The 11,897-nt window shown below is 39.8% G+C and overlaps 3 protein-coding genes across 3 annotated transcripts; all 3 read right to left on the bottom strand.

Moving 5' to 3' along the window:
• Positions 1 to 4,933: 4,933 nt before the first annotated feature.
• On the bottom strand, positions 4,934 to 7,288 carry LOC115921348. The gene has a single exon (XM_030978748.1). It carries the CDS (start codon positions 7,286 to 7,288, stop codon positions 4,934 to 4,936), a length of 2,355 nt encoding a protein of 784 aa, XP_030834608.1.
• A 114-nt stretch (positions 7,289 to 7,402) lies between these two features.
• Positions 7,403 to 10,164, bottom strand: LOC115921347. The gene is made up of 2 exons (XM_030978747.1): positions 10,025 to 10,164; positions 7,403 to 9,599 (listed from the first exon to the last, which is right to left on the bottom strand). Exons 1-2 carry the CDS (start codon positions 10,162 to 10,164, stop codon positions 7,403 to 7,405), a joined length of 2,337 nt encoding a protein of 778 aa, XP_030834607.1.
• A 93-nt stretch (positions 10,165 to 10,257) lies between these two features.
• Positions 10,258 to 10,869, bottom strand: LOC115921345 (putative uncharacterized protein DDB_G0271982). Its single transcript, XM_030978746.1, has one exon. The coding sequence runs from the start codon at positions 10,867 to 10,869 to the stop codon at positions 10,258 to 10,260; it is 612 nt and encodes a 203-aa protein (XP_030834606.1).
• Positions 10,870 to 11,897: the final 1,028 nt, after the last annotated feature.

Genomic DNA, 11,897 nt, shown 5'->3' with positions numbered 1-11,897 from the left:
TCATTGTCATTGCTGAGGCTGTATTGTGAAGAATAAGACAAAACGCGCAGCCGGGTATTCCCCTAATCGTGCGCTCTGTTTCTTATACACGTACACGTACACCAGTGCACCGTATACCCAACCCGCCATTTTTCTGCCAGTAATGCATACGCACGTACGGCAGCACAGCTGCCACGCCACCTCGCTTCGATTCAGTGATTGATCTAAGGCCTCTACTACAGTTTAAGATCTTCAGTTGCAGTATATTTTAATTTAAGTCTGTCGACGAAATGCTGCCTTTGTAAACATTATTAGACTGAATGAAAGTTGAAACAAGGTTAGTCTGCTGTAACCAAGTTGTATTCATGGCATTTGGAACTTGTATTTGTATTGTAAGTTAACGTGCAGCAGTTGTAACTTGTATGATCATAGACGTCTATGGTATGATGCACCCCGGCCCGGCAAAGCATAGTCAAGAGAGTCATAAACAGAAATAACCGTCTGGTATGGGTCCTTCTTTAATAAAAGTGACATGTGTTGACATTCCCCAGACGGTATAACCCAGACGGTTCGCAAAGAGGGAATAGATTGAGCCAAATCGGTACCTCTTTTGGCTCCGAAATTTTCTCCCCCCGATTTTCTTTATTTAGTGGAGTCTAGATCTAGATTCTAGACTAGACCCTAGATCTGATTTTATAAAGCAGATAGAAAAAAAAAAGTATATTCGGCGCTAGTGTAGTTCCGCAATCCATTTTTTAAGCAGCTTAATATTGTGGCGTAACCGGGCTCTGCCGGGGTAGCGTTCTGCCTTGCAGTCTCTCAAAACCCGGTCCACGCTCTCGACAATCATTCATCAATTATATCTCTCAGAGGGCTCTCACAAAAGTATATCGTGTAAGAAATAACGTGGACTAGCTCTCATTCTTCTCCCGCAATCACTGAATGTCTGACAGGACTAAAGAAACAACACTTGCACAGTATCTGCAGTTCAAGTAACTTTACTCGTTCCTGGTAACGGACCTGTCGCTACGACAGGTCAACGCTGACTCACAGCTAAACGCTGACTGACTGACATCTCACGATGTACATGTATATATTTCACAATTATCTATAACGCCCTCTATGTCTTACTAAATTACTGGGCTAGTTATGCTACAATATCCATTCTTAGCAAAGAGTTATAGACTCTAGTCTAGCCCAATTTTTACTAATTTTAATAATAATCATATTTCTATCGCATTTTCCACCTGAATTTGGATCACATTCGACATCGGGAAGCCTCCGTTTAGGGCTTCGATGTCGACGTCGTCGCTCAGTACCGTCTCTACGCTGCAGTCCTGCACCTCAAACTGAAGCTATCAGTCCAAATTTATGCAGACTTCTCGCATGGTTTATGGTATCCTGCATGCGCGTAATACCATAAACCATACGAGAAGTCTGCATAATTTTGGACTGATAGTTTCAGTTTGAGGTGCAGGACTAGGCCTACATGCAGCGTAGAGACGGTACTGAGCGATTACGTCGACATCGAAGCCCTAAACGGAGGCTTCCCGATGTTGGATGTGATCCAAATTCAGGTGGAAAATGCAATATATGATTATGATTAAAATTAGTAAACAATTGGGCTAAAATTCTCTTAAGCCTCGGTCACAAATGCCATTACGAACTGCTACGAACGATTTTCAGACAATGGAAATTCGGGAAGACAATGGAAAAACAGGGAGATTCGTACAAAATTATCGTACAAATCTTTGTGACCGTAGCTTTATTTTGAATGGATATATTAAACTGCTAAAATAATGGATACGCAACTACACTAGCACCGTATATTCTTCTATGATCATTTATGCAAGTTTTTATTACTTCAAAATGCGAAATTAACGGACTTATAGATCTATGACTAAGTATGAGTTATCCAATTTTTATCTCAGAACCGCGAAACGGTACGTTCATGCATTCGAACTGTTAATCTATGATATGACCCGGCCGATATATTTCCGGGTCAACCTCCCAAAACATAGCCAATGTCCAATCAGAGCACTCGTCGAATATTGGGTTCATGAATATTCATATATATCACTGGGTCAAGCCGAGCTGACTCGTACATATAGCTATTGGACGTTCGAAAAGAAAAAAATGAATATTCATCAACTAAAACCAAGATGGGTGACGATGAATCATTTTGACTACGAGACTTTCACGGATTAATTATAAATTTAGGATCTAATGAGCAATCTATCGTAAGTCAAAGTAGATATTTCTGTGTAATTTGTTTTTATCTTAAATAAAAATTAGTGTAATATTGCAGCCTAAGTGGATATATGAAGACGTAAAGAGCGAACCGAACCATTCATCCTGTACAGTCCCCATAGGACGATTTTCAGTCTATGTATAGAGGCGGTCAGAGGAGCCAGATGCAATCTGCAAGCTTTCGGTCTAAGAGAGTCAATGCTAATCAGGGCTGTAAACTTTGGTGAACTGCTTCGAGGGAGACCGTACTGAGAAAGTGCATGTTATAAATCTTTGTTTTTAGGAAAAATACTCCGAAAAAGATAAGAAAATTTACATAAAACAGGTAACAAACATATCAACTGTAGAGATATCTACATATGATCCTTGAGACAATGTGGTAATTTCATGGTTCTTTGTTTATTAACACTCAACTGAACTCCCATCAATTCCATATACCGGAATGTACAAAGTAGCAATAATAGTAGTAGTTTAGTAGGTAAAACAAAGTTTTCCTTCCTTGAATCCGTGCCCACATCATATCATATCTGTAGTTTCCATGTGAAAAGCCTAGCTACGTTTGTACAACAATTCCAGTCAATCTACGGTATCCTCAAAACAAAAACTAAATTTGGCTTCTTATATCTTGATCCTTACATTCCTCCCCCCAGTTGCAGCTAGAGGATGCAACGATTAACATCTATTTAACCAAAACTTAATTGTTCACCACTGATGTAAATTAACAAAATACCAACTGTTATCTACATGTATTATCAAATGTTTACAACCATTTTCTACATATTGTCTCATAACCTAGGTAAAATTAAATTCAAACACTTTCTATTTATATAATACCTAGCTGTTTCCAAAACAAATCATAATCACAATGAGATGTAACACTTATATCTCCTTACTCTGCCAATTTCTACTATCTAAATGCACAGAATACACTAAATTCTGCAAAATCGAGCTTTATCCCTGGATTACTATAAACATTCCTGTATCAACTCAACAAAAGCATCCAATACAAAATAATCATGAATCAATGATAACTTTAAATCAAAATATTTTCAATGTTTACTCATAGCTGTCAAACTTTTGTCAAACTTTTGTCAAAATGTAATACCTATGGTAATTAAATTATCAAAAACACCATTTTCGTTATAATTGCCTTTCAAAAAATAACTCTGGAAATAAACCAGTAATATGATATCCAAACACAAGAATTGTTCTTCCAAAACAAGAATAATTAGTGGCTGTATTTACTACCTTTAACATTTTTCCTTTTGTTTTTACTTAAACATAAAACAATTTCTGAACACCTTCAATTGAACTGAACTGATGTACATGTACATCAACATAAAAGGAACATTGAAATAACGTAGATGCACATGTACTTTCAAACAATAGAGAAAAGGAAATATTTAGCATTGTGCATAATACCATCTTCATACATGTAATACTTGTACTTTCGCTTGAACATTAACCTTGTTCTTTCTATTTGCATATATCAATCTGTCCGAAGTTTACCTGCATGACTGAAGTCACATTGTGGATTGACTACTAAGCACATGCAAATATCCTTGCCATTTGCACATAAAACTAAATAACATTCCTTACTTCACTTAAACATGTTAATCCTCAATTTAAATATAACACAATCTGAACTTCCTTATAATGCTCTACACTGCAGAGTGCAGATACATATATTTAAATCTTTTCATTCATGTTAATGTTCTGAACATCTAATAAAATGAAATTTCTAACTTTCTATGTCAACAAATACACTGTTTTCAAAACACTTTCCCCCTTTAACCCTATTTGAGTTCTCTCTTTCTGGTATGTTTTATATTAACAAAATGTATCTGATTTTAACTCTGAGGCTAATTCAATCATTACCTTGAACAAATTTTTAACAAAATATTCTCTTTTAATTATTTGTGTACATGTATGTTCAATCATCCTCAATTTAAACATCCCAATTGTGATAACACAAAGAAATATTGAAACTCAACAAACTTACATATATACATGTACATGTATGAGTATAAAACATCAAATTTCAAAACAAACATTTCAGTCATGAATAGCATTTCACAGAGTTCAACTTAAACAGTTTGAAAGTTCACTAGTTCGTTCCAGTTCATGTTCATATCCTTTATCGTTCTTACAAAGACTAAACAATATTCGGTGCTGACTTATCATAATTCAATGTCTTAAATTGACATCCTTTCATGGAAGTGTCCTCTCTTGCAATTCGCGTGTTGACAAAATCATCCTGTGTAAATTCGCGACTTGACATGTGTTGATCCAATGCAAATTCGCGATTAAAGATGTGTTGATCCAATGCAAATTCGCGATTAAACATGTGTTGATCCAATGCAAATTCGCGATTAAACATGTGTTGATCCAATGCAAATTCGTGATTAAAGATGTGTTGATCAGATCCAAATTTGCTATTAAACATGATTTGATCCTGTATTGGCTCATTATCACAAATGATTACCAATTACTAGCCAAAGGGCTATTAATATTTTACTTCTCACTTTAACACAAACACAAAATTTCACTGGCGCTCTGAATTCCACTTGTTTGCTTGATCCAAACACAAATTGCTTCATTTGCTTGATATCCTCCTCCAATAATGATTCAAAGCACATCCACTTAAAGGCACTTTCACATATTATACATGTAGATCCTTTCATAAATTTGAGACAAACTCCATTCAAATTTCCTGCTCCAGTAGAATACACAACTTGGTTACTGGTCTTACTAGCGATGTTGTTGCAGTTTTCACTTTCGCTCTGCGGACGAACCCCTTGTTGTCGGGCATAACCTCTTGCACTCGGGCCATGGACCAGGAACATCTGTGCGCTGTTTCGTCTATGACGAGTACAATGTCCCCCACCTGAAGGTTACGACTTAGCTGCAGCCACTTTTGTCGGCGTTGTAGAGAAGGCAGGTACTCTCGCACCCACCTTTTCCAGAATAGGTCTGCCAAGTACTGCATCTGTTTCCACCGCTTCTTTGCATAGATGTCCTTGTCGTCGAAAATCCCTGGAGGTAGCGTCGTTGAACCCTTCATAGTCAGCAAGCTGTTTGGTGAGATTACATCCAGATCATTTGGGTTGTCTGAACATCGGGTAAGAGGCCTACTATTTATGACGGCCTCCACTTCACACATGAATGTATGGAGCTGCTCCTCATTCTGGTAGGACTTTAGATACTGCTCTCTCATGACTGCACACAGTATTTTTCTGACTGTTCTAATTTGGCGTTCCCATACTCCCCCCTGATGGGAAGCAGCAGGAGGATTGAAATGCCATTTCATGCCATGGTTTGCATGAAAGTTGATCAGCTGGTCTTGATTCAGCTCCTTTAATGCCTGCTTCAGTTCCCTTTCAGCTCCTACTAAATTTGTACCATTATCCGAGAACATCTCTTTCATAGGTCCTCGGCGGCTGATGAAGCGACGAATAGCTTCAATACAGGAGCTTGTGTCTAGACTCGATGCATCTTCAATGTGCACCCCTCTGCAGGACAGGCATGTGAAGATTACGCCATATCTTTTCCTTATGCTTCTTCCACACTTTATTTCAAAAGGACCAAAATAGTCCATGCCAACTCTGGTGAACGCTGGCTCGTCACTCTGAACTCGACTTCTTGGAAGTTCTGCCATTTTCTGATGACCAGCCTTTCCTTGGGTCTTTCTACAAATGATGCATTTCCTTGCTATGTTTCGTGCTAAAACTCCAGCTCCTACCACCCAGAATTTCTGTCGTAATTCAGCTACCATGTGATTTTGTCCCTGATGACCAACTCTCCTATGGATGTATTGCATTAAAAGAGTGGTTACATGATGCTTCTTTGGTAGGATGTATTGATGTTTAGCACTGCTTGGAATCTGGGCATTCTGCAACCTTCCACCTACTTGAAGTAACCCATTGCTCAATTCTGGATCAAGGTTACTAAGGGTAGAGCGTTTTGGTACTCCTTTGTCTTCTCCGTGACCAGCCAGTCGTTTCATTTCCTCTGGGAATGATTCAAGTTGCAATTGTTTAACAATTGTGACTTCGGCATCTTCAATGTCCTTATTTGTCAGGCTGAACATTTCACTGGAATTGCCATCTATTCCTTTCCCCTTTCCTTGTAGCATTTTCTTGAACTTCAATATCCAGGCAACTCCTCGTTTCAGCTTATCCCAATCAGAATAGTGCGACAGGAGTGCACTTATTGGATCCTCCTTGTTTATCATTGTGGCATGAATGTGAGTCTCATCCAAATCTCCTGACATAGTATCATCAGCTTTCTCCATTCTTGCTGGAGCTTTCACACCCTCAGATGGCCATATTTCTTCAGACCGCTTTAGGAATTCTGGGCCTTCAAACCATTCCTTCTTCTTGGTTAGTTCACTGGCATCCAATCCCCTGGATGCATGATCTGCCGGGTTTAACTTGGTAGGAATGTACTTCCACTGATTTGTCTCTGATCCATCTCGGATGATACTCAGTCTGTTTGTCACAAATACTGGATATCTGGCAGTTTCGTTGGTAATGTATTTCAGAACTGTTTGACTGTCCGTCCAAAATACTGTCTCATCCAACTCCATATTCATTTCCCTCTTGATCATACTGTCTTGCTTTACTGCGAGTGTTGCAGCTGTTAACTCCATCTTAACAATAGTGTGAGGCTTCAGTGGGGCAACCCTGGCTTTGGCTGTCAAAAATGCCACATGAACCTCTTCATTCTCATCTGTCTGTCTCAAGTAGGTCACAACACCATAGCCATCCATGCTAGCATCGGCAAAGTGGTGCAGCTGTCTGTTTGTTACTATACCAAAGTTCTTTGGTTTTAGACATCTTTCAGTCTTCACCTGGTCAAGATTTTGTAGCTCATTCATCCAATGTTCCCACTCCATTTTCTGCTTTTCAGGGATAGACTGGTCCCAGTCCAATTTAGCTTGGCACAATTCTTGCAGAATTATCTTAGCCTTCAGAACGAATGGTGCTGCTAGCCCGAAGGGATCATAGACTGAGCTCATTACTGATAGGATGTTTCGGCGAGTAGCCTTTCTTGACATTTCTTTCAGTTTGAAGCCTAACTGGTCATTTTCTGGATCCCATCTTACACCAAGAGCTCGTTCAGTTGGAAGAACTTCCCTTTGTAAGTCCAAATCCTTCAATTCAACGGCATGTTATTCCTTTGGAATAGAATCCAAGACCTCTCGTCTGTTGCTTGACCATTTGGTTAACTTGAAGCCTCCCTTGGACAACACTTGTCTTAATGATTCAGCTAGATCAATGCCTTCTTGGGGTGTTGATACTGACTTCAAAAAATCATCAACGTAAAAGTCTTTCTGTATGGCATCTAGGACTTCTTCCTTTGCACAACCTTCATTGTCCTTTGCTGTTCTTTTCAGGGCATAATTCGAACAACTGGGAGAAGATGTAGCCCCAAAAAGATGGACTAGCATTCTGTAGGCTACTGGCTCTTTGGTGATATCCCCCTCAGGCCACCACAAGTAACGCAGCATGTCGCATTGGTCTGGTGTAACTTTCACCTGATAGAACATAGACTGTATATCTGCCATTATAGCCACTTTCTCTTTCCTCCACCTGAGGAGAACACTAAGCAATCTGTTGGTTAGATCTGGTCCTTGTAGGAGTTCCTGATTAAGAGACTTTCCTCTGTAGCTGATAGGACAATTGAAGACTACTCTAATCTTTCCTGGCTTTTGGGGATGATACACCCCATGGTGAGGGATATACCATACCTTCCCATCATGTCTGTCCAAGTCTGCTTCTGGAACCTTCTCTGCGTAGCCTTGCTTTTCCAGATCATTCATGAATGTGGTGTACTGTTCATGGATTTCCTTGTTCTTTGATAACTTCTGTCCTTGTCTTTCCAGAAATCTTTCAGCTTGGTCCTTGTTGTTAGGCATAGCCACATCTCTCTGCTTTAAGGGCAGATCTATCTGATAATGATTGTCTTTCTTAGTGATAGATTTCTCCATTATGTCCAAGAAATTCTTGTCGTCAACTGACAGGCCCTCTCTGTGATCACTTAGTCTCTCTGTAAATTCCATATTGCAGAAGTCCTTGAATTTCCGTTCTAATTCCTCTTGTCTAGGAATGATGGAAACTTCCTCCTGTTTACAAAAACAGACTTTGTGAATATCTGCTTGCTCTTGAGCTTGTATACCATACACGAGCCAACCTAGCCTTGAGCGGATAGCATATGGTTCCTCGATGTCACCAGCTTTGATTTCTAGAGGCATCGATGCTGACGGAACGTTGGCTCCAATCATGAGAGTTACCTTTGAAATAGAGTTGCGGTTACTTATTTCGGGCAATTCTATGTCCTTCAGATGTTTCCATCGTTTCAGATCCTTTTGAGTTGGAGCATCTGAAACTGTCACTGGTATACCATCTTTGACATAGATGGGCGGAAGATTGATGAATTCCTTCTCCTTTACTCCTGCGATCTGCAGCTCATCTACAGTGACTTCTGTATCTATCACTTCTTCAAGATTCAATGTCTTGACTATTAGCTTGGTTTTCCTGGTTCTTGCATGCAGCCTTTGGGTAAGTTCTGTGTCACAGAAGACTGTTCCACATCCATTATCTATGAATGCATAAGTTGATATGCATCTGTCATTTCCTTTGTGCTTCACGATGACTGGAACTATCGTCATGCACGTCGATGTCTGGGGTTTTCCTCCAACACTTTTCTTCACATTGGTAGACCCTGAAGAGATCCTTCCAGCTTCACTTTGCACATCGGTAGATGTTGAAGCATCATTGGTGGTTTTCCTTGTATTTCCTTCTCCGTCTTTCATCCACCTGGGATCATGCATTAAAGTGTTGTGCATCCTGTCGCAGACATCACACTTGATCTTACTCTTGCATTCCTTTTTCAGATGTTTTGGTTTCAGGCATCGGAAGCAGAGGCCTTTCCTTTTACATTGCTCTGATCTTTCTTCAACTGTCAAGGCTTCAAATTTTCGGCACTCGTCAATAACATGCCTTGAGTTGGTGCCACAGAAAGTACAACTTGGTTCCCTCTTGTCCTTCTGCTCCCTATCCTGTTGTGTAGCTGTACCAAATGCCTTTGTGCATCTTGATTTTTGTAGTTTTTCTTTCTCATCTTTATTGTAGGAAGCATTTTTCTCAGTCCTCTGATATCCCAATCCCTGTACCATGGGATCGTTAATGTTTCTTTCAGTCTGTATGACGAACTGTGCAAGGTCTTCCAGGGTGGGATTCCTATTAGCAATATCACGAGTCAGGCCTACTCGTGAAATCCACTTCTGCTGGAGATACAAGGGTAGTTTGCTTGCCAGAACTCTCAGAAAACTTGCACTATCCATGCCTCCTAAGTCCCCTGCTGCTCTAACATGCGAGCAATTATTGAGGTATATTGCGAATTTTCGCAATCCTTGCCTATCTCCTGATCGTATCTGCTCCCAGGCAACTGCCCTTTCCTTGTATGCATTTATTATGTTACTCTGCTTTCCATAGTCTCTGTGTAGCATGGACTTAGCTGTCTCATATGCCCTCTTACTTGGTTGTATGTGGGGGCATTCTCGAATAAGCTCATGCGCTTCTCCTCATGTGTATTTTAGTAGAAGCTCTAGTCTTCTGAAAGGTTCATCAGTTCTCTTTTCAACCACATATTCAAAATTCCTTATAAAGGTAAGGTAATCAAGTGGATCCCCATTGAACGGCTCGAGATCTGGCGATGGTAGACTGTTTTCTGCAGTGAATCTAATCATCTCCCTAAGCATCTGTTTGGTGGCTCCTTCTTCATTGCTCACAGGTTCCTTGCGAAAGGCTTGTTCTTGTTCTTGTCCACGACCACCGACAAAATCACCTCTAACTCGTTCTTGTCCACGATCACGGAAAGAGTCACCACTAACTTGATCTCGTTCTTGTCCACGATCACCGACAAAATCATCTCTAACTCGTTCTCGTTCTTGTCCACGATCACGGAAAGAATCACCTCTAACTTGATCTCTTTCTTGTCCACGATCACGGAAAGAGTCACCTCTTACTTGTTCTCGTTCTTGTCCACGATCACGGAAAGAGTCACCTCTAACTTGATCTCTTTCTGTAGCTCTTCCTCTGAATCTTGTTGTAGAAGCTTCAATTCTGCTTGCAAGAGAATAGCAGTCTTTTGTCTTTCAATCTCCGCTTCTTCATCCTTCAAAAGCTGACTCTTTCTCAAATTCTCAGCCTTTTCTTTTGCAATTCGTATTTCTTGTTCGGCTTGTTCCATTTCATGTTGTTTTTGAAGTGTTCTCAGTTTCTTCTCAAGTTCACTCGTTTGATGTAAGGCTATCAACTTTGCTTTAAGTTGTCTTTCCTTCTTTCTCTCTCTTTCTCTCCTCTTTGCAGTACTGGCAGAAGAGGCCGATGATCCACATAATGACAATGTGGATTCTGAGTCATCTTGATCTTCTTTCCCATTCTCTAGATCTCTTTCTCTAGTAAAGCTCCTTGTTGCACCACTCTCCTTATCATCAACATGATCAAAATCATTGCCACTGGCATTGCTCAGTTCCTTATCTTTCACGACATGATCAATATCATTGCCATTGGCATTGCTTGGTTCCTTATCTTTCCCACCTGGGGATTTGGGAGTAGTATTCCCATCCAGCATAATTGCAATTTACTTGATAAACATTCCTTTCAAATCAGCAGTAACGTGTAGAGCTATAGAGTCTAGCCGATTTCACTTCAAAGTTTCATTTCATTCAGCCAATTTCACTTCTGAGTTTCATTTCATTGAATTACTCACTGTGTCACGTCACGTCAGAGACTTTAGTACTTGTGCAGTGTTCGCGAGTATCACGCCCGGGGGCTTTGCCGTGTCGATTTCCTTCATCCACATGATCCGTTGAAGAATCGACTTTGTTTTACTAATGTAGAGATATCTACATATGATCCTTGAGACAATGTGGTAATTTCATGGTTCTTTGTTTATTAACACTCAACTGAACTCCCATCAATTCCATATACCGGAATGTACAAAGTAGCAATAATAGTAGTAGTTTAGTAGGTAAAACAAAGTTTTCCTTCCTTGAATCCGTGCCCACATCATATTATATCTGTAGTTTCCATGTGAAAAGCCTAGCTACGTTTGTACAACAATTCCAGTCAATCTACGGTATCCTCAAAACAAAAACTAAATTTGGCTTCTTATATCTTGATCCTTACATCAACTTTTAAATCATGACCTTTATTTGGACATTTGATGAATATTTACTTCATTTTGGGTTTGTTTTAGTAGGGTATCTCCACACCCGGAGTTACGGGTCAAAGTTTGGATAGACTTCTGAACTAGCGCCAATAAAACTACTTTTACGTAGTCTTCAAGAGCAGGCGTTTACAAATAATTAACTGAACAATTTTAAATACTACTTTACATAAAAAAATAGTTTTATTTAATTGTTTCAATTTTGTTTATTTTAATTTAAACAACTTAAATTTATATTACTTAAATTCTATTCTAAACGATTGAAGTGGAAGACTAGTGAATAAACCCTTTCGAGAAAATCCTTCACCCCCACCCCCCCCCTGCTTATCTTAAAAGGGTGAGTGAAGGCAGTTCTCCGTTCTCAACGTGGGGGCGGGGGGGGGGGGGGGCTTTTCTCGATAGAGTGCATTTGACGGACCCCATAGGGCCGC

This window comes from Strongylocentrotus purpuratus, unplaced genomic scaffold, assembly GCF_000002235.5.
Source record: "Strongylocentrotus purpuratus isolate Spur 01 unplaced genomic scaffold, Spur_5.0 spur5_scaffold_1, whole genome shotgun sequence".
Classification (NCBI taxonomy): Eukaryota; Metazoa; Echinodermata; class Echinoidea; order Camarodonta; family Strongylocentrotidae; genus Strongylocentrotus; species Strongylocentrotus purpuratus.
This window is presented reverse-complemented; position numbering and strand designations above follow the sequence as displayed.